The sequence below is a fragment of the Mus caroli genome, unplaced genomic scaffold (assembly GCF_978045245.1).
Source record: "Mus caroli unplaced genomic scaffold, Mus_caroli_1 scaffold_20, whole genome shotgun sequence".
NCBI lineage: Eukaryota > Metazoa > Chordata > Mammalia > Rodentia > Muridae > Mus > Mus caroli.
Window position 1 is genome coordinate 48,815,497 of NW_028227275.1, and position 23,922 is coordinate 48,839,418.

General features: G+C 39.4%; 1 protein-coding gene across 1 annotated transcript; it reads right to left on the minus strand.

Moving 5' to 3' along the window:
• Positions 1-4,641: 4,641 nt before the first annotated feature.
• Positions 4,642-20,388, minus strand: Fam111a (FAM111 trypsin like peptidase A). The gene is made up of 6 exons (XM_021152325.3): positions 20,347-20,388; positions 16,726-16,807; positions 16,169-16,258; positions 10,832-11,025; positions 10,141-10,340; positions 4,642-7,544 (listed from the first exon to the last, which is right to left on the minus strand). The coding sequence occupies exons 5-6, from the start codon at positions 10,216-10,218 to the stop codon at positions 5,775-5,777; spliced, it is 1,848 nt and encodes a 615-aa protein (XP_021007984.1). The 5' UTR covers positions 10,219-10,340; positions 10,832-11,025; positions 16,169-16,258; positions 16,726-16,807; positions 20,347-20,388; the 3' UTR covers positions 4,642-5,774.
• Between the last annotated feature and the right edge of the window lie 3,534 nt (positions 20,389-23,922).

The window sequence follows — 23,922 nt, forward strand, 5'->3', positions numbered from 1 at the left end:
GGAGGCTCTTTTCATCCTTAACAGGGTTTTTGTTTTTTACAACTTTCTGGCTTCCACTTTCTGTATTTAGTGTAAGAATTGCTTGACTGTCTTTTAGATTTGATGACTTTTCTGCTTTTCCTTATAAGGCTTATGATTTTACAATTTATACCTAGATATGTGGTACAATTTAAATTATTATTATGTGGAAAATGATCCCTCCCTCCCTCCTTGCCTTTTCTTTCTGTTGGGACTTTGGGGACTTCTTGCTCCAGTGTGATTTATGAAAAAGTTTCATCTGAATTTCTTTGGTACCTTTGTCAAAGACATCTGCAAATATTCCGTGAACCTATCCATTTTCAAAATCTCTCTATTCAATTCTATTTATATATGTGTTCGTCCCCTATCAGTAGTATATACTGTTGATTCACAAACTTTAAAAATAAGCTAAGTTGGAATATTATAAATAGGACACACTCAGAGTAAAAAACATTGCTTTAAATGTCAGATTCCAGTTGCTAATTGCTGGTAAATAAGAATTTTTTGTTATTATCGGTTCACTCTACAGTTGCTTCAATTTTCACTCTGGTCTCAATATACATACACCTCTCCACAACGTGCATGTTGGTAAGATGTTACCTAAGACTCAGTGGAGTAAGATTAACAGGCTGAGCTGTCATGATTGACATTAGTACTCCATTAAAGATCCAGCCCCTTTGTCCTTCCACCTTCTGTCATCAAAAGATGCAACAAATGGCACTATCTTGGAAGCAGTGAGGTTTCCCAGAGACATAAGTCCTTAGATCTTGGATTTCCCAGTCTCCACAGATACAGTAACAAATTTCTACTATTCAAAAATAACCCAGACCAGGGCTAGAGAGATGACAGCTCACAATTGTTTGTAACTCCAGTCCCAATGCATCTGACAACTTCCTCCTGGTTCCATGGCATCAGACACACATGTACTGCACAGACATACATGCAGGCAAAACATCCATACACATAAAAACAAAGAAAGAAAGAAAGAGAGAGAGAGAGAGAGAGAGAAAGTAAAGTATCTCAGCCTCATGTACATTGTTAGAACATCAACAGTGAACTAAATCATTTATCCATCCGGCCCATCAACTTTTTGTGGCTATTGTTCATTATTTAGGAATTTTTAAAAAGATACATAGACAAACGTATTCTGTAAAGAGCCTTTCTCTTCCTTTTTAATACATGTGTTATGTATTTCTTGTATTACATCAGCTAGGACTTCTAGTATTGAATTGGAGTGGTGACAGTAAACATCATAGCCTCGTGTTTGATCTTGGCAGGAAAGCATTTAGGTCTCCTATCATTACATAGCATAATAGATGTAGGGTTTTTAAAGTTCTTTATCATACTGAGAAATTAAGCTCTATTCCTAGTTTGCTGAGAGTGCTTGTGAATTATTGTTTAATTTTGCTGAATGCTTTTCTGGACCCAGTGATATGATCAATCACATGGTTTTTGTTTGTTTGTTTGTTTGTTTTTTAATCTCAGTTGCATCTCTCTGCCGCTGTCCATCTTCCTTCTCTAGCATGTCTCGCAGTGTTGGCATCTTCTATGTTGCCATGACCAAAACCTCCCTTCCTTGGCTGTCTGAGACCATCTGCCATGCTTTCCTCAAGTGGATACAACTTTCAATGAGCCACCAAATATGGCCAAAAGAGTAACAGGAAAGGCTTAGAGACATTAACCACATTCCTGTCCTCCTTCACTGACCCAAAAATCTATCAGGTGGCATACATCCTTCTTCCTGATAAGGTATGGAAGATTTGATAATGTGCCTTTACCATCTCTGGATAAAGATCCTCAAATAACTCTGGTGTTCATATATCCTGATTATCCTTGGTTTTGATCTCTTTCCATAAGGTGTGTGTGTGTGTGTGTGTGTGTGTGTGTGTGTGTGTGTGTGTGTGTGTGCCAGGACCCCTGTTGTGTTCTGTTTAGTGAATTCAGAGTAAAAAACTTGTAAATTGCCTTTAGCAAGGCTCTCATGTTTTGTTGGTTGGTTGGTTGGTTTTTGGTTAAATCAATAACACTAAGACTATGCAGGCTAAAATCTTGTTTAAACTATATATTTAAATGGCCTACTTTCTTTGTTATGAAAAATCAGTTGAGTCATTGCCCAAAAGGGATGTCAATAGAAGAAAGAAGCCTCCTTGTGACCTGTCTGTTTTGACACAGGATCCTGGCTGCCATTGGGAGGGAATGTACCTGCCAGCTTCATCCAATAGGTGGCAATGTTGTGTTAGGAAATGGTCTCTAAGCAGTCCTGCAAACTTGAGTCTCTCACCACAGCTGGGCTTTTCCACCTCCTTAGCAGACTTGTATTTTGCTAGCCTACACACAGGCCCAGAGGGCAATTTACATGTCCAAGTGGAACAGACGTCAAACAAGAGGTCCTCTTCTGCATCAAGTATTGATTCCATCCAAATGATCCTATTCTTTGGATTCCCTTTATCTTCCTTCCCCATCAAAATATCACCTAAGCTACATCAGTTTGATTCTATTGTTTCCTCCCACTAACAGAATCAAAATGAAAATCAGGGGCTTTTACCCTATACACCTGCTTAGAAGCCCAGGAAATCAAAGACTCTGGTACAGGCCAGCTAGAGTAGAGAAGTGCAGCTGTGGGGAGATAGAGAAGGGAAACTTGATTGTCAGCACCTTTTCACGCCAGCATCCATTTCTCTCCATGTAACTCTCAATGCTACAGAATACCCAGGTCCAGGTGTCGGCCTCATGCATCGTGCTTCCTCCCATTGGTTCTGTCAGACTGACCAGCCTTTGATGTTGTACTTTTTCCTTCTTGTTGGAAAGTGAGGGATACTGTGACTTAGTTGAATGAGTCAAAATAATACTGTCGAGCCCCTTTCTGAATTCCTCCCAACATGGGTATACAATTTTGCATGGCCCCCAGAACCACCCTGGAATAGAAACCTCTCAGAAGTATGTTTTATTCCCCCCCCCAAAAGCAGCTGAGGAGGAGGTAGACAAAGAGTGGGTTCAGAGTTAGAAAAAAGAATCACCTAAATGATTCTATCTTTGGTGTTGGATAACTGGTTTGTATTAAACTGAATGGGTTTCTAATGATTTGGTTCACGCAAAGCTATGTACCACAGAAGTCCTTTATTGCTGACATGATTAATATCCACACTAGTAAGTCATGTATCTGGTAGCTATAGCTACATCCCTTTTCTGCAGAGCCATGGGGCTTGCTTACCCAATGTAACAGCCCATCCTTTTTTCTCCTTTGCTGAGAATAACTTGAGTAATACTGAAGAGCCATTGGGATCGCTAGCTTCAACCTTACCTCATAGTTAGACGTATTAACATTTGTATCAGTGGGGACTTTTAATCCTCTTCCTTTGCCCACTGCATTTGTTTCTTGGTTGACAGAATTTGATTCCACATCTCAGGGAATCCTCTCAGTTCTGGAATGTACAGAGCAGAATATGTAATATAAAAGATAGTTATTGATAACATGTTGACATGCTAGAGAGTTGGTTCCAGGGCTATAAGCATTTCTTCCAGAGGAGCTGGAATTCAATTCCCAGACCAGCCATGGCAGCTCACAACCCTCCAGTTATAGCTCCAAATTCCAGAGGAGCTCATGCCTTCTTCTGGATTCCTAGGCATTAGGCATATACCTAGTGTATAGGCATACACAGAGACAAAAACACCTATACATATAAAATAAATAAATAAATCTAAGAAAAGTCATAGATTGAGAGCTGAGAAGGTAGAGCATGCCTCTTAGTAGCGAAGATTATAGCAGACAAGTCAGTCCTATGGGCAAACGACAGGACACATTGTAAGAATTTGACTTGGGATGTTTACAGATTAATTTTAAGGAGTGAATATGGAATTTGGTAGGAAGCACAGCTTAGATTAAGCATTGGCGCAACCAGGATTGTCAACTAGGCAGGCCTATTTTCTTTAAGGAAGTGAATGCCTAGTCACTTGGAATCCTGGAGTGAAACTGGTCTAACCACTTGGTGACCCTCCGCTATTCTTTTAGGAGCAGCAGCCACCTGAACTTCCCCCAAGTCTTGAGAACCAGTTAGGCCCCAGTCATGGGCTTTCTCTCGGAAAATAGAATTTATCCTTATGGAAAAGGCCCCATGTACTGTGCACCCTCCATCAGTAGGATCCACCCTCAGGCTTACCAAATCTTCTTCCTTTGCAGGTCCTAGCCTCAAGCACTGTATGTAGCCCAGTCAACATAAACTGTTCTTATGACCAAAGTCTCAGACACTTTTCTATAGTGGGGTATTTTGCAAGGGGATTTCAATGTATCCATTTCTAAGGCTTTTTTTCTATGAGAATTACCACATGGAAACTACTTCCCCAAAGTTCTACTGTGTTTAAATGTGTAAGAAAATTAAGCCATTTTCTCTAAATTTGATCCCCATCTGACTGCCGCAATTCAGCTGCCCCAATTTTCATTCTTTGCAGTCCACTTCCTTGTCAGTCATAATACTTGCAGGGACGGAACCCCCTCCACTCCCAACAGAACTTAAAAATAATGGGGATCTTTTGGCTGGTAAGAGTAACTTATAAATTATAAGCAAACAAACAAAAAATAAATAACTAAAGAAAACAGCTGTGAAAACAACATTTATTACTTTATAATATTGAGAATGAATATTTGGACCAAAAACAAAGGGAATGCCATACAAATAAATTTTTTCATTTTCTATTTCAAAATTCACTACGTTTAATGGTGATTCATCTGTATTTGATTTGGGGACAATACATTGGGCAAGGGACACAAAATATCTCACAATAGGACTAAGAGGTGTCTGGAAAATAAGGGGAGTTGTGGCTAGCTCTAACACAGGACATATTTTGTTCTGATAAGGGAAGAATTGAAGCAACGCCAGATCTCTTAGCAACCTTCACTCAGCATCTCAACTACTCCTTCCACTTTCCCTCAAATAATCTAAGACCTCCTGTCTTCTGTATGTAAGTTCTCATTGACTCTGATTTTGATGAGATTACATCTTGAACACCGCTTCCTTTCTCTCCAAGGGACCAGGACTTGAGTGTCACACTGCTGAAAGTTGTCCAGTATCCTCCTAGCCCTCTCCATTGTGAATCCTATGAAGTAGAAACCAGTGTTTGCTCTCCATAACTCAAGTCCAGGAATTCTCAGGTGCACAAATTCTATGGCAGAGACCAGTTCCTTGCCTGCTCAATGATTTCCAAAACCATTCCTTGAAGGTTAATTTCAGATCCAAGTCTTAAATAAGAAAGCCAAAGTGGAAGAAGGGCCTCTCTGATCAGGGGCATCTTAGGGCTGAAACCTCTGTGATCCAGTGTCCGGGCTGAGCTCTGGTCAGCAGAGAAGGGAGATCTGGGTAGAACCAAATGAGTATGTCTGAAATCGGTTCAAGTTTCCAGAAGCATGGTAGGCTTCTTTATTTCTCATGAATCTCTTGGCCAACAACTCCAGTTTCTATGCTCTGAACTTTTTCACACCGTAGCATTTCCTGGCACTAGGATCTCCGAGACCACATTAGCACTTAATTTTCTTTTCCATGTTACCTTACATAAATAGTTCAATTGATGGTTTTGTCTTGGTTTGTTTGTTTGTTTGTTTTGTTTTAATAAACTAAAAAAGCCTGATACCTAGGATGTAATCTAGAACTGCCATTATGGGGTGAAAGCAATTATTTTTGAAACTTCATAAAACATTATTGCCTGCAGAAAAACACAATAGGCAATACCCTTAAAGTTTTAAAAGACTAAACCCTTTCCAGTCCTCAGGAATCTGTGCTCAGCATTTCTACATCCTGAACATTTCCAAAAACTGTATTATACCACTCTTTATGTTTATCTTGCTTCATATTAGCAAGAATGGATTCCATAGTAGAACCAAACTCAATGATACTGGAAACTCCAACCTGGTATGTACAAGGGATGCCAGCAGCATGCATGGCCACCAATGAACCGTTAGAATCAAATACTGGGGATCCAGAAGACCCACAAAAAAAACTGGTGTCATAAGTAACCACATCAGAGTTGTGAAGCATTTCCTGGAAACTTCTTTGTGTGTACATATGGATAAAAGATGTAGAAAAACAGCAGCCTGCTTCCTCTCTTGCTTGAAAATTTTCCTGACATTTTTTTCTTCTACTACCTTGAGGGACCACTGCACAGCCATCAGTAGACTTCTTTTCTCCCTCAGGATGGCCAATGATATAAATCAACCCACTAAGTGGCACAGGTCCTATTCCATTATACAGCCCAGCAGGTACTTCTTGTCCATTTTCCTTCAGTTCCAGGACAGCATAGTCAAGGTCTTTATCGGATATCTCAAACCAAGGTTTAACCATAAAAAACTTGTCTTCTGTTAGTGGAAAATCTTCGTAATCAAAGGTCACCTTTACACACTGACTAATTATGCTTGCCCACTCACTTGAATCTATGCCTTCACCCACAATGTTAGTTATCACATGCTGACAAGTCAAAATGTACAACTCTTTAAAAACAAAGCAGGTGGCACAGCCTGCATTTCCATTATTGTTCCACCATAGGAACCCAACTGAGTCACTGACCCTCGAAAGATGTTTGACCACTTTAACAGGAGTAGAATTTCTTGTCATTTTCCCAAAGTGTTCTTTATGCACATTGAATAAGGAAGCTTTCTTCTTTCTTTTTTCACTTTTTTCCTTGATGTATGCTCTAAGTTTTTCTCCTTCTTCTTTCAATGTAGTATACTCATTCACAATGTACTCTTCTAACTTGTGAAAGTTTCTGTTCTCTGACCCAGAATTCTGAGTGACAGAGACTACTCTGGGGTTCTTTGGTAGCTCAGCCGCAACCTGAAAAAGCTTGCCCTCTAACTCATCAACTGGCTGTGTGTTTTCTATGATGGTGTCCAGGTCATTGATGAGTTTCCAATCGTCATTCTCTATGAAAGAACAAAACCTGCCATCCTTCCTCAGAGTGTCCCTGATGGTCTCTCCTTTGAAGCCATAGACACAGAGTTTGTTCCCCTCTTTCTGAAGTTCTCCACACTTCAGAATCTTTTTCCTCTTACTCCCAACTGCATGAATGCAAAATCGGACATAATTGGTAGATGCTTGGTCCTGTGGTTCAAAGAATCGTTTATTTTCCTGTGTCTTACTTTTACATTGACAAAATGTAATGACCACATGGCTGCCTTCTGGTACACAGCAGAAGGGCATACCAAGGTTTAAGTACCCTTCAATCCCTTCTTTGCCACACACCAGCATTTCTCTGCCCTTTTGACTTTCTACCTCTTCTCTGACAGCACTGAGAGTGTTGAGTGCTGCATACAAGCTGCTTGTCTCCCTACACGTGAGCTCATATTTCATGTTTTTGTGTTTCCTAGAGTTCACACCAAGGGTTACTATGATTTTCTTATTTAGGGGAGGAGTCTGATCTTGTCGAGTTTTCTTGGGTGAAAGTGGTCTTTGGTCCCTGGTGTTGGTTATATCCCTTGGCATTTTTTTAGAGTCCACTTTTACTTGAGGAGTGTTGGGATCATTCTGCTCTTCTTTGGGAACCTAAAAATAAATGGTAGATATTTATAACTTTGACATCTCTAGTCCTGTGTCCGTTTTTAGTGTCAACACACAATTCATATGGGAAATTCAGTACAAATCTCTAAAGACCAATAAGTAGAATTAAATCAAGGTTCATCTTTGAATCTAAAATACAACCTCAACTTAATATCAAATAGGAGAGAAAAGCTCCTTTTGTTACACATGGTGCATTTTTCTAAAAAACAAACAAACAAACAAACAAACAAAAAAGGAGTGCAGACACAAGTGTTCTTCAGATACCCAAAGGTCTGCAAGCTTGCCTATATGGCATGTCAACTCATTTTTATTATCTTTAATATACATTTTATCTTATCCAAGCATAAGCTGTGTTACAATAACATTTTATTAAGCTATTTATTTACCATTAACTTGTTCTTAAGATTTATTCATTTTATGTATATCAATGTTTTTTTACCTAATGTGTTTGTGTTCCATACGCACGCCTGGTGCCCACAGAAGTCTGGAGAAAGCATCAGATCCCCTGAACTGGAGTTACTAGTATTTACTAACCACCGTGCGAGTGCAGAAGACCAAACCCAGTTCCTCTGCAACAGCAACAGGTACTCCATAATCTGGAATTTATTTAGTAATTTGTAACACAGAATCTTCGTATGCAATTAATGCTTCCATGGAATTCAGTATTCAGCCAGTTTGTCTTCAACCTCACAATTTTCATATCTCCTTAATACTGTGATTTAGGCAGCATGTATCATGAAATAAATGCACGGTGGATTCTAATACAAATTCTCATTTATTTTTTAATTGGACTACACATTTTTTTTGGTAAATTTTCATCTCTCCTATTTTTTATAAGACTTTATGTTAAGAAGGAAAAAAAAAAGAGGAAAATGGGAGGACATAAGTCAAATTCCAGAAATAGGAAATTCTCAATGAAAACTAAAATTATTTATGGCAGTTATTGTTAACTGTCTTGACAGAACCTCAAATTACCTGTGGTATGGGTCTCTGGGAACGTCTGTGGGGTGTTTCTTCATCAATCCTGGGAAGAACCACCCTACAAACGTGTTCGCAACATTCCCTAGGTTGGGTTCCAGACTGTTTAAGTTGATAATGGGGGAACTGAGCACGTGTTCACTGTTCTCTACTGTTGACTGCAAATACAACATAACTAACTCTCTCAAGGTCTTGCTGCTGTGACTTCCTTCCCATGATGAGTTGTCACAAACTGAGAGTCACACAAACCCTTCCTGTTTTAATTTGCTTTTGTCCGGTTATTTTATCACAGTGACAGAAAAAGGAACGAAGGCAGCAATTGCCTTAGTTTGCCTGAAAGACTCATTAACCCCAAGTCATATTCATCATGAGAAGCTAGCAAGTCACTCACTGGTAATGGGAGTAGCAGTGTTGGAGCTTGTTTAAAAATTAAGCCTGTCATCATTTGTAATTACACTAACATTATCAGTTAAACAGAAAAAAAAAGCAAAGCCATATAAATCTACTTATCCAGGCATAGAGTCTCTCAAAAATGCACCTCTGCAGTTTATATTTGGTCAGACTTTTTCTGTAGTCTAGATTTGGTCAGAAACATCCTTTTTGCACACATGGTAATACTGTAATAGACCTCCATATATTTAAATATTCCTGGATAGGTATGGGCTTTTTTTTTTTTTTTTGATGTTTCCTTCCTTCTTTGCAGTATTATATAGTTCATTCTGGTCTCAAATTCAAAATCTTCTATTCTTTGCCTTGGAATTCTGGGATTATATTGTGCCACATTCCTGCCCTGACACATTTGAAAGGGAAAGAGAGATCACATATGTTGCTCAAGCTTGCTGTTATGGAGTAGGACAGAAATAAACAGATATCAGCTTGCCATGGATCTTCTAGCTATTTGGATACCTTGTCTTCCAAGGTATCCTGGACACAAAGAAACAAGGAAAAGGCTTTGACATTGCACCTGACACTTCTCAGATGCCTTGATGTAATAAAGGAAAATGTTAGTCCCAGAGCACACAATCATTTGTCAGGACAGAGCCTCAGAGTGTTAGACTCTGAATAGCTCAGTAAACTTGCCCAAATCTTCATCACAGGCTCAAGCAACTCCATTCTCTCTCTTTTCTTCATAAACAAATTGAAACCAAAAGCCTTCCTCACTTGCCTATAAGTTTTATGCTAAGAATAAATATACAATTTACAGTTTCGCAAACTGGAAAGTACTAAACAAATATAGGTTATTATGACTGAAGAGGTCAATCATACAACATTTTGATGTGATTAAACAGTATTAATTTTGTTTTTTTCACAGGTTGGTTTGACATACTACATTTAGTCAGTTTTATTAATGTTTTAGACAAGATTGCAATAGGTTTTTTTTATTAAATGCTAATTTGATAGGGCTAAAAACTATAATACAATTCCCTATCTTTGATGCCATTCACCAAACTAAATAAAGTGGGTGAGAAAGATCTAGAGTGTATCATTGTCCCATTCAACAACGAGGCAGTTTCTTGGCACTAGATCCTATGTAACCTTGGACCTATGGTGGCTAAAACAGCTAGCTACTAGTCTATCCCACTAGCAACATTTATAGACATACCTGAGAGTAATAGTCATTAATTTTTTTATTTTTCCTTGGGTTAAATGAGATCTGTGATTTCCGCTTCTTACACCTCATTTTGGCTTAGAGATGAAATAGATGGCTCAGCTGAAACACAAACTCCAAAATGGTTCAAGTTGGGTTGGAAATTTAGTTCAGTGGTAGACTAGCAATTACAAGGCCCGGGCTTCGTCCTCAACCTCCAAAAAAGAAAAAAATGGTTCAAGTTATGGAAATATCTGCATACAGAGTAAAAGATGAACTGGGTGGCAACAGCCCCAAATTTTACCCCTTCCCTCAGCTTCATATTCTGGCTCACAAGCTTTCCCAGATGTAAGTACTGGCTAAGGGACCCCATGTAAAACACCACCTACTGTCCTCTAACTCTCCTTAGAAATAGCTCAACATCCCTCAACTATACTCATCCCCTGGGCTCCATATTCCAGCCCACAACTCCAACTGCTTTCCCAGACACTAGAGACTTTCATGGAAGACACTTTCCTCTGCCTGTAATCTCCCCTTAGAGCACATCCAACAGTCCTGAACGCCTGGGATCCATGTTATGACTCACAGCTTGGATCGCAGGTGACAGGATACTGGCCTCTAGTCATCTAGGTTTGAGATTTTTATAGGTTTAGGTGCTGATTTCTGAGTTTATCTTTGTTCAAAGGGTGGTTTTAGATGTTTTTACCCCCTTGGCTTCTGATTCTTCTCTGGTCTTCTGGACTGAGTGCAGTAGGATTCTGGTGATGAGCAGGCCTTCAGGTTCAGGTACCTCTGCTTCGGTTTTTGTGACCTGTATGGCCTCTGTGATTTCAGGTGCCAGTGTTGCATTTAGGATTCCAAGTACCGGGTAATCTCTGGGGTTCTGAGTACCTGCTTGGACTCCATTGTAAGAATACAATCAACAAGAGCCAGAGCAATATGGTACCCCCAGAGACCAGCTATCCTACTACCTCAAGTCTTGCATATTTCAACACAGCTGAAGCACAGAAAATGACCTTAAATCCAACCTTAGGAAAATAATAGAGTCTTTTAAAGAGGAAATGAAAACAAATCAGAAAAACACAAACAAGTGAGAAAATGAATAAAACTTTTCAAGACCTGAAAATCTAAACAGAAGCAATAAAGAAAACACAAACTGAAGGAATCCTGGAGGTGGAAAATCTAGTTAAGAGAACACAAGCATCATCGATAGAATACAAGAGATGAAAGAGAGCTCCTCGGGCATAGCAGATATGATAGAAGACATTGATCTATCAGTCAAAGAAAATGTTAAATCTAAAAAGTTCCTGACACAAAACATCCAGGAAATCTTGAACAGTAGGAAAAGACCAAATATTATGAATATTATGAATAGAAGAAAGAGAAGATCCCAAGCTCAAAAGACTAGAAAATATTTTCAACAAATCATCATATAAGAAAATTTCCCCAACCTACACAAAAGGATACTTATAAATGCACAAGAAGCTTACAGGACACCAAATAAGTTGGGCCAGAAAAGAAAGCACCCCCTGCCACATAATAATCAAAACACTCAATGTATAGAATAAATAAAATTAAAACCTTCAAAATAAAGTATATGAGACATATGATAGCAGACCTGTTAAAATTACACTCAAACTTTCAAGAGAGATTCTATAATTAGGCAGTTGTCTTGCAGACTCTAAAAAAACCTCAGGTGCCAGCCCAGATTACTACACCAAGCAAAACCTTCAATAATCATAGTTGGAGAAAACAAGTTATTCTAAGTCAAAACTAGATTTAAACAGTATCTATTCCCAAATCTATCCTATAAATACACTAGAAAGAAAAAAAAATGGAACTAAAATGCACTGTGACTCAATTGGACCCAAGTGATATCTACAGAACATTTCACCCAAACACAAAGTGCCCTCTTCTCAGCATCTCCAAGTGACCATATACTGACTTACAAAGCAAATCTCAACAGATACAAGAAATTTGAAATAACCCCCTGTATCCAAACAGACCATCATGGATTAAAGTCAGACTTCAGCAACAACAGAAACAACAGAAAGCCTACAACTCATAGAAACTGAACAGCTTTCTGCTGAATGACAACTGGGTCAAGGAAAAAAAAAGTAAAGAAATTAAAGACTTCCTAGAATTCAATGAAAATGAATGCACAACATACTCAAAGTTATGGGACAAAATGAAAGCAGTGCTAAGAGGAAAGTTTATAGCATTTAGTGCCTTCATAAAAAAAAAAAATTAGTGAGATATCAAACTAGCAACCCAGAGGCACACTTGAAAGCTCTAGAACAAAAAGAGTAAAATACATTCAAGACAAGGAAATGTTAAGAAATACTCAAATTCAGGCCTGGGACCAATAAAATAAAAAGAGAGAACAATACAAAAAAAATCAATGAAAGGAGTTGGCTCTTTGAGAAAATAAACAAGTCCTTATTCAGCCTAACTAAAAGTCAGAGAGAGAATATCTAAATTTCAAAATGAGAAATGAAAAGAGTACATAACAACAGACACTGAGGAAATCCAAAGAATCACTAGGTCTTCCTTCAAAAACCTGTACTCCACAAAATTGGAAAATCTGAAAAACGAACCATCTATATGTTCTTGATAGATATCACTTACCACAGTTAAACAATTTTAATAGACTCCTAAGGAAATAAGCAGTCATTAAAAGTCTCTCAACCAATAAAAGTCCAGGGCCGCATGGTTTTAGTGCAGAACTCTACCAGACTTTCAAAAAAGAGCTAATACCAATACATCTTAAATTACTCTACAAAACGGAAAGAGAAAGAACATTGCCAAATTAATTTTATGAACTCACAGTCCCCCTGTCACCTAAACCACATACTTAGAGAAAGAGGATTTCAGACCAAATTCCCTCATGAACATTGATGCAAAAATACTCAACAACACACTTGAAAACTTCATCTGAGAGCACATCAAAAAACATCACACACTGTGATCTAGTAGGTTCCATTCAAGAGATGCAGGAATGGTTCAACATATGAAAATCTGTCATTGTAGTCCACTATATAAAAAAACTGAACAACAACAACAAAAAAAAAACAAAACAAACATCCTCATCTCATTATATTCTGAAAAGGCTTTTGACAAAATCCAACACACCATCATAAAAGTCTTGGTGAGACCAAAGATACAAGGCACATACTTAAACATAATAAATACATATGCAGCAAGCCTATAGCCAACCTTAAATTAAATGGAGAGAAATTAAAAACAATTCCACTAAAATCAGGTACAAGACAAAGCTGCCCACTGTTTCTATCTACTCAACATAGTACTTGAAGTTTTATCTAGAGAAATAAGACAACTAGTGGAAATCAAGTAGATATGAATTCAAGAGTCAACGTATCTCTTTTGTAGATATGATAGTTCATATAAATGGCCCAAAAAAAGTCTACCAGGAACTCCTACATGTGATAAACACCTTCATCAAAGTAGCTGAATACAGATTTAACAACAACAAAAAGTAAAACAGTACCCTTGCATTATATAAATGATAAACAAACCAAGAAAGAAGTTAGAGAAAAGATACTCTTCACAATAGTCACAAATAATGTAAAATATCTTGTTGTAACACTAACCAAACAAGTTAAAAGCCTGTATGAGAAGAAATTCACAACTCTGAAAAAAGAAACTGAAGAAGATACTAGTAGATGGAAGGATCTCCTATGTACATAGATCTATCTATAAGATTAACAGTAAAAATGGCAGTCTTATAAAAAACTTTCTACAGATTCAAGGTAATTCCCATAAAATTTTGAACATAGTTGCTTATAGACCTTGAAAATCAATACCCAACTTCATATGGAAAAATAAAAAAAAAACAAACAAACAAGGCTAGATAAAACAATCCTGTAAAATAAAAGAACTTCTGCAGGTATCACCAACCCTGATCCCAAGCAATAGTAATAAAATTTGCATGGTATTGGCATTAAAAAGTGGTTGATCAATGGTCTCAAGTTGAACATATAGAAGTAAAACCATATACCTATGGACTCGGGAGTTTTGATTCCCACCCCAAAAAAAGCCAAAATTGTACAATGTATAAAAGAAAACATTTTCAGCAAATGGTGCTGGTCTAACTGAATGCCTGCATGTAGAAGAATACAAATAGACCAATATCTATCACTCTACACAAAACTCAAGTCTACATGGATCAAAGACCTCAACAAAAACATAGTACAATAAAACTTATAGAAGAGAGTGAGGAATATCCTTAAATACATTGGCAAAAGAGAAAACTAATTGTGTAGCCACTAGGCCAACAATTAATAAATGGGACCTTATGAAACTGAAAAGCTTCTGTAAGGCAAAGGATATTGTAAAAAGAACAAAACAGCAGCCTATAGACTGGAAAAAGATCTTTACAACCTCATATGTGACAGAGGATTATTATCCAAAATATATAAAGAACTCAGAAAGTAGACAACAACAAAGCAAATAATCCAGTTGAAAAATGGGGTACATCTAGATCTAAACAAGGAATTCTTCTTTCTTCTTCTTCTTCTTTTTTTTTTTTTTTTTTTTTTTTTTTGGTTTTTCGAGACAGGGTTTCTCTGTATAGTCCTGACTATCCTGGAACTCACTTTGTAGACTAGGCTGGCCTCGAACTCAGAAATCTGCCTGCCTCTGCCTCCCGAGTGCTGGGATTAAAGGTGCGTGCCACCATGCTCGGCTTCAGGGAATTCTTAATATCAGAATCTCTCTAATGGCTAAGAAGCACTTAAAGAAATGTTCAACATCCTTAGTCATCAGGCAAATGCAAATCAAAGCAACTCTGAGATTCTATCTTAGCCCTGTCAGAATGGTCAGAATGCCTAAGATCAGAAACTCAAGTGACAGCTCATGCTGGAGAGGATGTAGAAGAAGACAAAATTCCTCCATTGCTGGTGGGAGTTCAGACGAGTACAGCCACTTTGGAAATAAATTTGGCAGTTTCTCAGAAAATTGGGAATAGACATTATACCTTAATATCCAGCTTACCACTCCTAGACATATACTAAAGAACATACCACCATACCACAAGGACACTTATTCAACTATGTTCAGAACACCTTTATTCATAATAACCAGAAACTGGAAACAACCTAGATGTCACTCAACTGAAAAAATAGATAAAATGTAGTACATTTACATAATGGAGTATTGGATGGAATCTAATGGGGACAGAATCAGGAAGGATCAATCAGGTCAGGAAAGGACAGAGAAAGGGAGTACTGGGAGAGAGAATTAGAATTGGAAGTAGAACTGTGTGACTAACTAAAAACACAGGACAATCCAACCTCCCTGGAATCTATGAGGGTGACCCTAGTGAAGACTCCTAGCAATGGGGGATATGAAGTCTGAACTAGCCATCTCCTGTGACCAGGGAAGGCTTTCAGTGTAACAACTGGGACCCGAACACAGCACACACATCCACAAAACATTCAACCTACAATTTGTCCTGCCTCAGAGATATTCTGGGGTAAAATAGGAGCAGAATTTGAGGGACTGGCCAACCAATGTCTGGTCTAGCTTTAGACCCATACCATAGAAGGAGTCCACCCTTGACACTGCTAATGATATTCTGCTATACTTGCGGACAGGAGCCTAGCATAATCATAATCAGGGAGGCTTCATCCAGCAACTGATAGAAACAGATGCAGAGACTCACAGTCAAGCATTAGGTGGGGCTTGGGGAATCCTCTGGAAGAGGTGGGGGGAAGGACTATAGAAGCCAAAGGGTCAAGCACACTACAGAATCAACTGGCTTTGTAGGGGCTCACAGAGAATGAACCGTCAATCAGAGAGCATTCATGGGACAGTCCTAGGTTTCTCAGCATATATGTTACAGTTATGTAACTTGCTCTTCATGTCAGACTCCTAACAGTGATAGCAGGTGTTGTCTCTGACTCTGCTGTCTGCCTTTGGGACCCTTTCCTCCTATTGGGCTGGCTTGTGTAGCCTCAGTAGGAGAAGATGCGCTAGTTGTACTACAACTTGATAGGTTGGTTGATATCCAAGGTAGGCTTACCTTATTCTGAAGAGAAAAGGAGGAGAGGTAGTTGGGGAATGGAAGGTAGAGGAGGTAAGGAAGGACTGGGAGAAGAGCAGGGTTGAGAACCTGTGTTAGGGATGTAAAAGTAATTAATTAGTTGTTTATTTAATTAATTAAAATAAATAAAAAGTAAGACCTGAAACACTGGCCAGGGGAGATGAACTGGGTGGGTCCTAGGCCCTATCATTCCCCTTCATCTCTGCCTTGCTTGTCTCAGGACTTTAACAGTGCAAGCAGATAATTTATCTGCCAAGATAATCACTCAAATAAGAAGAACAGAGTATCACGTGTCCCACGAACATGTCTTGCACTGTACCAAACACCATATATACCAAATACAAATCATCTGTTTTATCTAACCCCCACCACTGCCACAGAAAGCAGGTTCTATATAGATTTTGTTTTGAGAAAATGGCATTCTTGTCCAGGTAGATGGTGCATCCAAACCCACAGATGGAAATAAATGGAGAATTCAGATGCAGATACCCTACATCTGTTTGCAGCTTGGAAACTCAAAATTATTTTCTACTTACAATTGATGTTAATATCTGCTGTTGGTTTAAAATGGAGCTGATAAGGCCAGGCAAACAGGCATGAAGAGAACTGAGTAGTGCTCTGAAAACAAAAGAAATTGGTAAGAAACATCAAAAAGTAATATGGAAAGTTTATCCAACTTAGTTACTGCTTTAGGTCCTTTGTTTGAAATGGCACTTCTCCCTGCTGTCTAAGCAAGAGGAAAAAATGGTTTAAATGGCATACTGACACCTCCAACAGTGGGAGAGGGGACTGTTCCCAACTCTGTTGCTTGCCTCTGAGGCCCTCCCGGTGCTAAGAACCACTAGACCATACACCACAAAGGAGAGCAAGCTTCTGCTTCTTCAGTACGTCACCATCAGAAGACACAGTCAAGGAATGAGTGCTGTAGGCAGTGAACTGATTTCCATAAGCTCCATCACATAGTTCTCGGAACCTCGCTTTAAAAGTTTCAGTTCGGGGGCTGGTGAGATGGCTCAGTAGGTAAGAGCACCCGACTGCTCTTCTGAAGGCCCAGAGTTCAAATCCCAGCAACCACATGGTGGCTCACAACCATCTGTAACGAGATCTGGCGCCCTCTTCTGGAGTGTCTGAAGACAGCTACAGTGTACTTACATATAATAAATAAATAAATCTTTAAAAAAAAAAAAAGTTTCAGTTCATTCTACAGAGCTCAAACTTCTATTCAAAAATCACAAAACTCCAGCGAGAATATCTTGGAGAATTTATATTTACATTATTTTCTAACGAAAAGACAAGAAGGAGGTGGAAACAGGAGACGACCATATAATGAACTTCCAAATACCTATCATATACCAAATAATTTTTCTTTGTAAGTTTTTTCTCACACACACACACACACATACACACACGAGAATATATATTCTTGTTTTTTCTGAGACAATGTCTCATGTAACTCAGGCTGGCTCTGGACTTTTGAACTCCTGATCCTCCTGCCTCCACCATTCAACAGTCTGGATTATAGATATGTACCATCACATCTGCCATAAGCGGTACAGAGATTCAAATCCAGGGCTTTGTGAATAAAGGGTGATCGCTCTAACAGCTGGGCCACATATGAAACCCTATAGTGTGTTTTTAACTAGTAGATGAAAGTCACACTCGACAAGTTAGGATTGTCTTTTTGTACAATTGCAGTGCCAATTTATTCACATCAAATTGCAACTAAAATGCAAACATCGCCTTTATTATTTTTTTTTCCTTTAAAACATGTCTTGTTTTGTAGCCCAAGATGACCTCAAACTGGCCACCCTCCAGTCTCACCCTCCTCAGAGCTAGGACGAAAGTGAGCACAGCACACCCAACTTAATTATGCATTTTAGTTGTGTTTCCATCCATGTAGAAAGTGATCAGAAGAAAACAGAAAGGTTGTCTGCAGACAGCCACCGACGGCTTGCTTCTTTTCTCTATGTGTAATTGAAGCACATACCCAGTGGGAGCCATCTAAAGCCTGTATCCATGATCTTAACCCCTCCATTGTAGTACCTGAGTCCTAGATTTCTACCAGTAACTGCTGCTAATGAACTAGGAAGGATGTCTACTAGCCTCCCTGAACCTAGTTCTGTGTTTGTGAAAAGCAGAAGCAACAAAAAATATGGCAGGGACATCCTATGAGAATTTGCACAGCAGGGTGAATGCCAAGAGTACGGGCTTAGCTTAGGCAGCCACATTGGAGCTGCAGGGACCTGGGCTTACTGGCTACTTCCTTTCTTTTTCTTTCTTTTTTTTTTTTTCTTTTTTCTTTTCTTTTTCATTTTCTTTTTTTTTTTTCTTTTGGTTTTTGGTTTTTGAGACAGAGTTTCTCTGTATAGCCCTGGCTGTCCTGAAACTCACTTTGTAGACCAGGCTGGCCTTGAACTCAGAAATCTGCCTGCCTCTGTCTCCCAAGTGCTGGGATTAAAGGCTTGGGCCACCACCGCCCGGCTACTGGCTACTTTCTGCCTCTTCCTCAACCTAAAAGGAGTGGCAGAATCATCCTCATCTGCTGTGAAAATTGAAAGGGCATCTGTGAACGATAACTCAGAGAATATTCCTGCTAGTGCTGGGACCGAGGCCAATATTTACCCACAGGGACACGCCTTGGACTTAAGAAAATGAAAGTGCATGAGTACTTGAGGAACCGGTCTGTACTAGCTGATCTTGTCGGGCAGAAATTTCTGTTCAACCAGAAAAACAATGTGAGATTCCCTGTCTGTTGATGGTTCATATTGTAAAATATAAAAGCTAACAGAAAGAAATATGAATTTGGCAGTTCACAGGCACATGCTTAAACAATTCTGAATCATTCCATATCTACCCCACACAAACGATTTTCAGTATTCATGCTGGGTCATATTTTATTAAAATGTGGAGGAGGATCAGGAGTTAAAATGTCCACAACCAGCCTGAGTTAAATGAGACTTTGTCTCAAAAAAAAAAAAAATGGTGGAAAAATCCTCTAATACAGAATTATTTGCTATATGATAGGTATTTGGAAGTTCACTATATGATTCCCTCCTGCCTCCACTCCTTCTTGCCTTTTCAGTTAGAATGGTATGAATACAAATTCCTCAGAGTATACCAACCCACATTATAATTTGAGAAGACAAAGTCCATTGAGCTAATTATATTTGCTATCTTTCTTCAGTAGAGCAATAAACCAATATAGCCATACAAAGTCCCATTCTCAGTCTCCCTGGCACTTTCCTGGAATTGCTTTCTCCATCTTCTTCCCCTTTCTCTTGCCCCCTTTTTCTTTCCCCTGGCCTTTCTCACTCTCCCTATTTCTGAATAACTCCCTCATCCTGCCCCGCCAAGCCCCTTAAAGCCTCTTTCTGGCTTCTGAGCCACATCCTTCCCTCCCTATTGCCTAATAACTTCCTCTCCAACCCCTTGTCTCCCTCCCCCACCTTCACTTCCCCCTCTCTTAAAGGCGCTTATTTTCTGGCTAGCCATGTGCACATTCTGCCTACTTACTTTTCTCTCAGAAAGGCTTTCCAGAGGCAAAGATCAGAGCTGATCTAAGTCTGCCTCTTCCTACACTACCACATCATCAATACCAGCATTCTGAGGCGAGGCGAGAATGCTGAAAACAACCCTGGGCTCCCTGGGTCCTTCAGATGGGTTAGCACTTCTGCTTCTTGTTCCAAGGGCTTTCCAGCGCTAGAAGTTCCCTCATGCCACCAGTGTGCCTGAGATTTCACCCACTCTTCATTTCAGAGTAGCACAGTTTGTTTATAGACCGCCACCCTCCCTAGCTCACAGCTAGGACCAGCTACACTTGAACCCAACATCTAGCAATAAGTCTGCTTTTGGGAGGAAACCGTCACAGTGCCCTTAAAGAACACTAAAGATGACTGGTATTTTCTAGTCCTCAGCAGAACATACTGGGTTATGGTTGATGGAAACAGCAGACAAATCAGGTTAATGTAGTAACCACCTATTCGAATATGGATAGCTTCCACTCCACCTGCTAGGCAAGCCTGAGAAAGAAATCAGTATTTGTCACTTGTGTATTTTTATTCCAAGATGAAATAGACTTGCTAAATATATTGGTGAATATTTGCTGCACACAACATTCTGACATGAAGAAATTAATCTTAAAGTGGCTTTTTACTTACCAGATCTTTCCACTCTATGGCAGCTTCTCTCCAGCCGCTGGAATCCCGGGTCTTTTTGAAAAAAACAGAACCAGACTGTCATTTGACGTCTTTGTTCAGAGGGTGGAGAGACTGCGGATTGGTCCTTTCGCTGAACAGCAACCAGCTGTGCTTCAGTCCATTGGCTGCATTCAGAGCGCGGGACTGGACCAGAGCAAGCGCAGTGTGCATCCGCCCTTGTCTCTAAGGGCCGCCAGGTCAAGGAGGACCGCCAATCGAGTGGGTGTGGTCCTCTACTCTCCAGGGATCTCCTTTTAGAGCCTAGTCAAATGAGGTATGCTAACTGGACTCAGTGGGAAGCTGAGGAGCCAGGACTAGATCTGGGTTCCCTCCTGGTTTCAGGCAGGTCCAGGGATTTTCTTCCAATAAGCAAGAGAGACCAGGGCAGCAGGTTAGTGACGTGCTTTCTGGCTGCAGGCAGAAAGAGAATGAGCTAGGAGGAGGAAGGCTGGAGGACTCAGGGCCTTTCTCGGGGGTAACATCCCCACAGCGGACCGGCTTCAGTACTTGAACAAATCAGAAAGAAGCTGCAAATCCTTGTCAAAGACTCATTTTTCAAAAATGTATTAAATTTATTATTTGTGTGTAATATGTGTATGTGTGTGTATGCCACATGTCACAACTTTCAGGAATTCAGGTTCTTTCCTACCATGTGAGTCTAGTGGATCAAACTCAGTCGGACTTGGCAGCAGATGCTGAGTCATCTCAATGACCTAATAAATTGATTTTTTTTTCCAGATGTGCATCGTTGGGAGCAAATATTTTCTACTCATAAAGAGAGTGTCCACTCCAGAAATATGAGCTGTGATTAAAAAGGAGGAAGAGGAGGGAGGAAGCTAGGCAGGGAGTGGGAAGATATGGGGCAAGAAGGAGGATGCTTAGGACATGCTAAAGAACTAGGGCAGTGGAAAGTCCCAGGAATCTATAAGGGTGACCCCAGCAATGGGGGATACAGAGCCTGAACCAGTAATCTTCTATAACTGGACAAGATTTCCAATGAACAGTTTGGGACACTAACCCAGCCACAAAGCATTCTACCTATAAATTGTCCTGCCTACAAGATAGTCTGGTGTAAAAGTGGTGCAGAAATTGTGGAGGTGGCCAGGGATGACTGGTCCATCTTGAGACCCATATCATGTGAGGGAGCCAACCCCTGACACTACTAATGATATTCATTCATACTTGCAGACAGACGCCTAACATAATCATTAGCAGAAAGGCTTTACCCAGCAATGAATGGAAACACAGATGCAGAAACCTACAGCCAAACATTAGGCAGAGCTTGGGCAATCCTGCAGAAGAAAGGGAGGAAGGATGGTAGGAGTCAGAGGGGTCAAGCAAACCACAAGAAAACCCACAGAATCAACTAACCTGTTTCCATAGGAGCTCACAGAGCCTGAGCAGATTCCAACTATTGCTACCACCTTGGAGAACCCAAACATCTCTGAAAACCTAAAACATATATCTAGCTATATGCTCTTTTCCACATCTACCACACCCCAGAATTTGTAGTTCACATAGATTCTAGAATGATTTTTAACAATGTAAGTCAGTTTACATCATTACTCAGTCCCACAGTCTCCCTCTAGACTAGATTTTACACATTTGTGACAAAACTCAGACTTCCTGTGGCCTACCAGATGATTTTCACATACATGTGCTAACACTGCTATGGCATGGTTCTTTCTAGGGTATAGTTTATGTTCAGGAGAAGTGAGATAATTTTAAAAACATTGTCTGCTAAGAAGGGAATTTGTACAATATTCACTCCTGGATAGTTTCTTCATGATATTATGTAACTCATACAGAGAGTCAAATGGGAGCCATCTGAAGACTGTTTATGTTTTAAACACACCACCTTCCTTATTTCAATAGCAATTAGAATGCCTATACCAGATTGCTTCTTGGGTCCATTTGCTTGGAAAATCTTTTTCTAGTCATTTACTATGAAGTAATGTCTGTCTTTGATGTCAGAGTATATTTACTTATTATATGCAGCAGAAGGATGGATCTTGTTTTCACGTCCATTTTGCTAGCTTGTGTCTTTTTATTGGGAAATTGAGTCCATTGATATTGAGAGATATTAATGGCCAAATGATTTGTAATTCCTGTAATTTTTAAATTGATCGTGGTAGTGTGAGATATTCAGAGCCTAATACTCTTAGGCTCTGTCATGGCAAATGATTGTGTCCTCTGAAACTAAAATGTTTTTTTCATTATATCAAAACTGCAGATAAATGCCATGCATTTGAGGTGCAATGTCAAAACATTTTCTTTTTTTTCTTGTGTGTGTGTGTGTGTGTGTGTGTGTGTGTGTGTGTCCAGGTTTTAGAAAGCAAGGCATCCAAATAGCTAGAAAATCCATGACAAGTGAAGATGAGTTTATTTCTCTCCTACCCCGTAACAGCAGGCTTGAGGAGCACATGTGATGGGTCTTTCACTTTCAGTGCATCAGGCAGAAACAGTGGCACTATGCTGTGATCCCACCATTCCAAGGCACAGAATAGAAGATTGTGAATTTGAGGCCAAAGTGAACTGTATAATACTTCAAAAAGGGAAAAAAAATCCTTTTTAAAGAAGTCTATATCTATCCAGAAATATTTAAATGTATGGAGGTCTATTACAGTATTCCCATGTTTGCAAAAAGGGTGTTTCTGACTAAATCTAAACTGCGGAGATGCATTTTGAGAGACTCTACCTGGATAGAGAAAATTTATTTTGCTTTGCATTCTTCTTTCTGTTTAACCGAGAATGTTACTGTCATTACAAATGATGACAGCCTTAATTTTTAACCAAGCTCCCACTTTGCTAATTGCATGACTAGTTAGTGACTTTGCTGATGTACAAACCCGCTGACTGTTGGCATCCTTCTCATGATGAATATGACTTAGAGAAAATGAGTCTTTTAGAGAAACTAAGACAGATTCTGTCTTCATTTCCTTTTTCTATTGCTTTAGTGAAATATCTCAACAGAAGCAACTTAAAATCAGAAAGGTTTGTTTGACTCACAGATTGCTATAACCCCTCATGGGCAGGAAATCTCAGCAGCAGAACCTGGAGAGAGTTATGTTACATCTGCAGTGAATAGTAGAGAGCAGTTCAGGCATGCTCAGCCCCCTCCCCCCATCAACATAAACAATACAGGGTTTAACATAGGGAATATTGCCAACATGTCTAGGCTCTTTCTTACCAGAATTTATGTAATTAAGAAACCCACATGCATGCCCAGAGACCCATCTCCTGATGACTCTAGGTTCTTTTAAAGCAGACTGTAAACAATAACGGCCAACACTTTTTGTTTTCATTGAGACTTTCCTACTTACAGAGCTTGACTTATGTCCTCTCATTTCCTTCTTTCCTGGTTCTTAAGATAAAGTTCTATAAAAATGGGAGATGATGGAAACTTACAAAAGAATGTATAGTCTGCTGGGAGCCATCAAAGAGGAGCTAAAACTAGCAGGTGATCTTCCTCAATTGGTTCCACCATGAACTGTTAAAGTTATTGATGGATTTGCTTCTCTAGGCAAGACCAAGAAT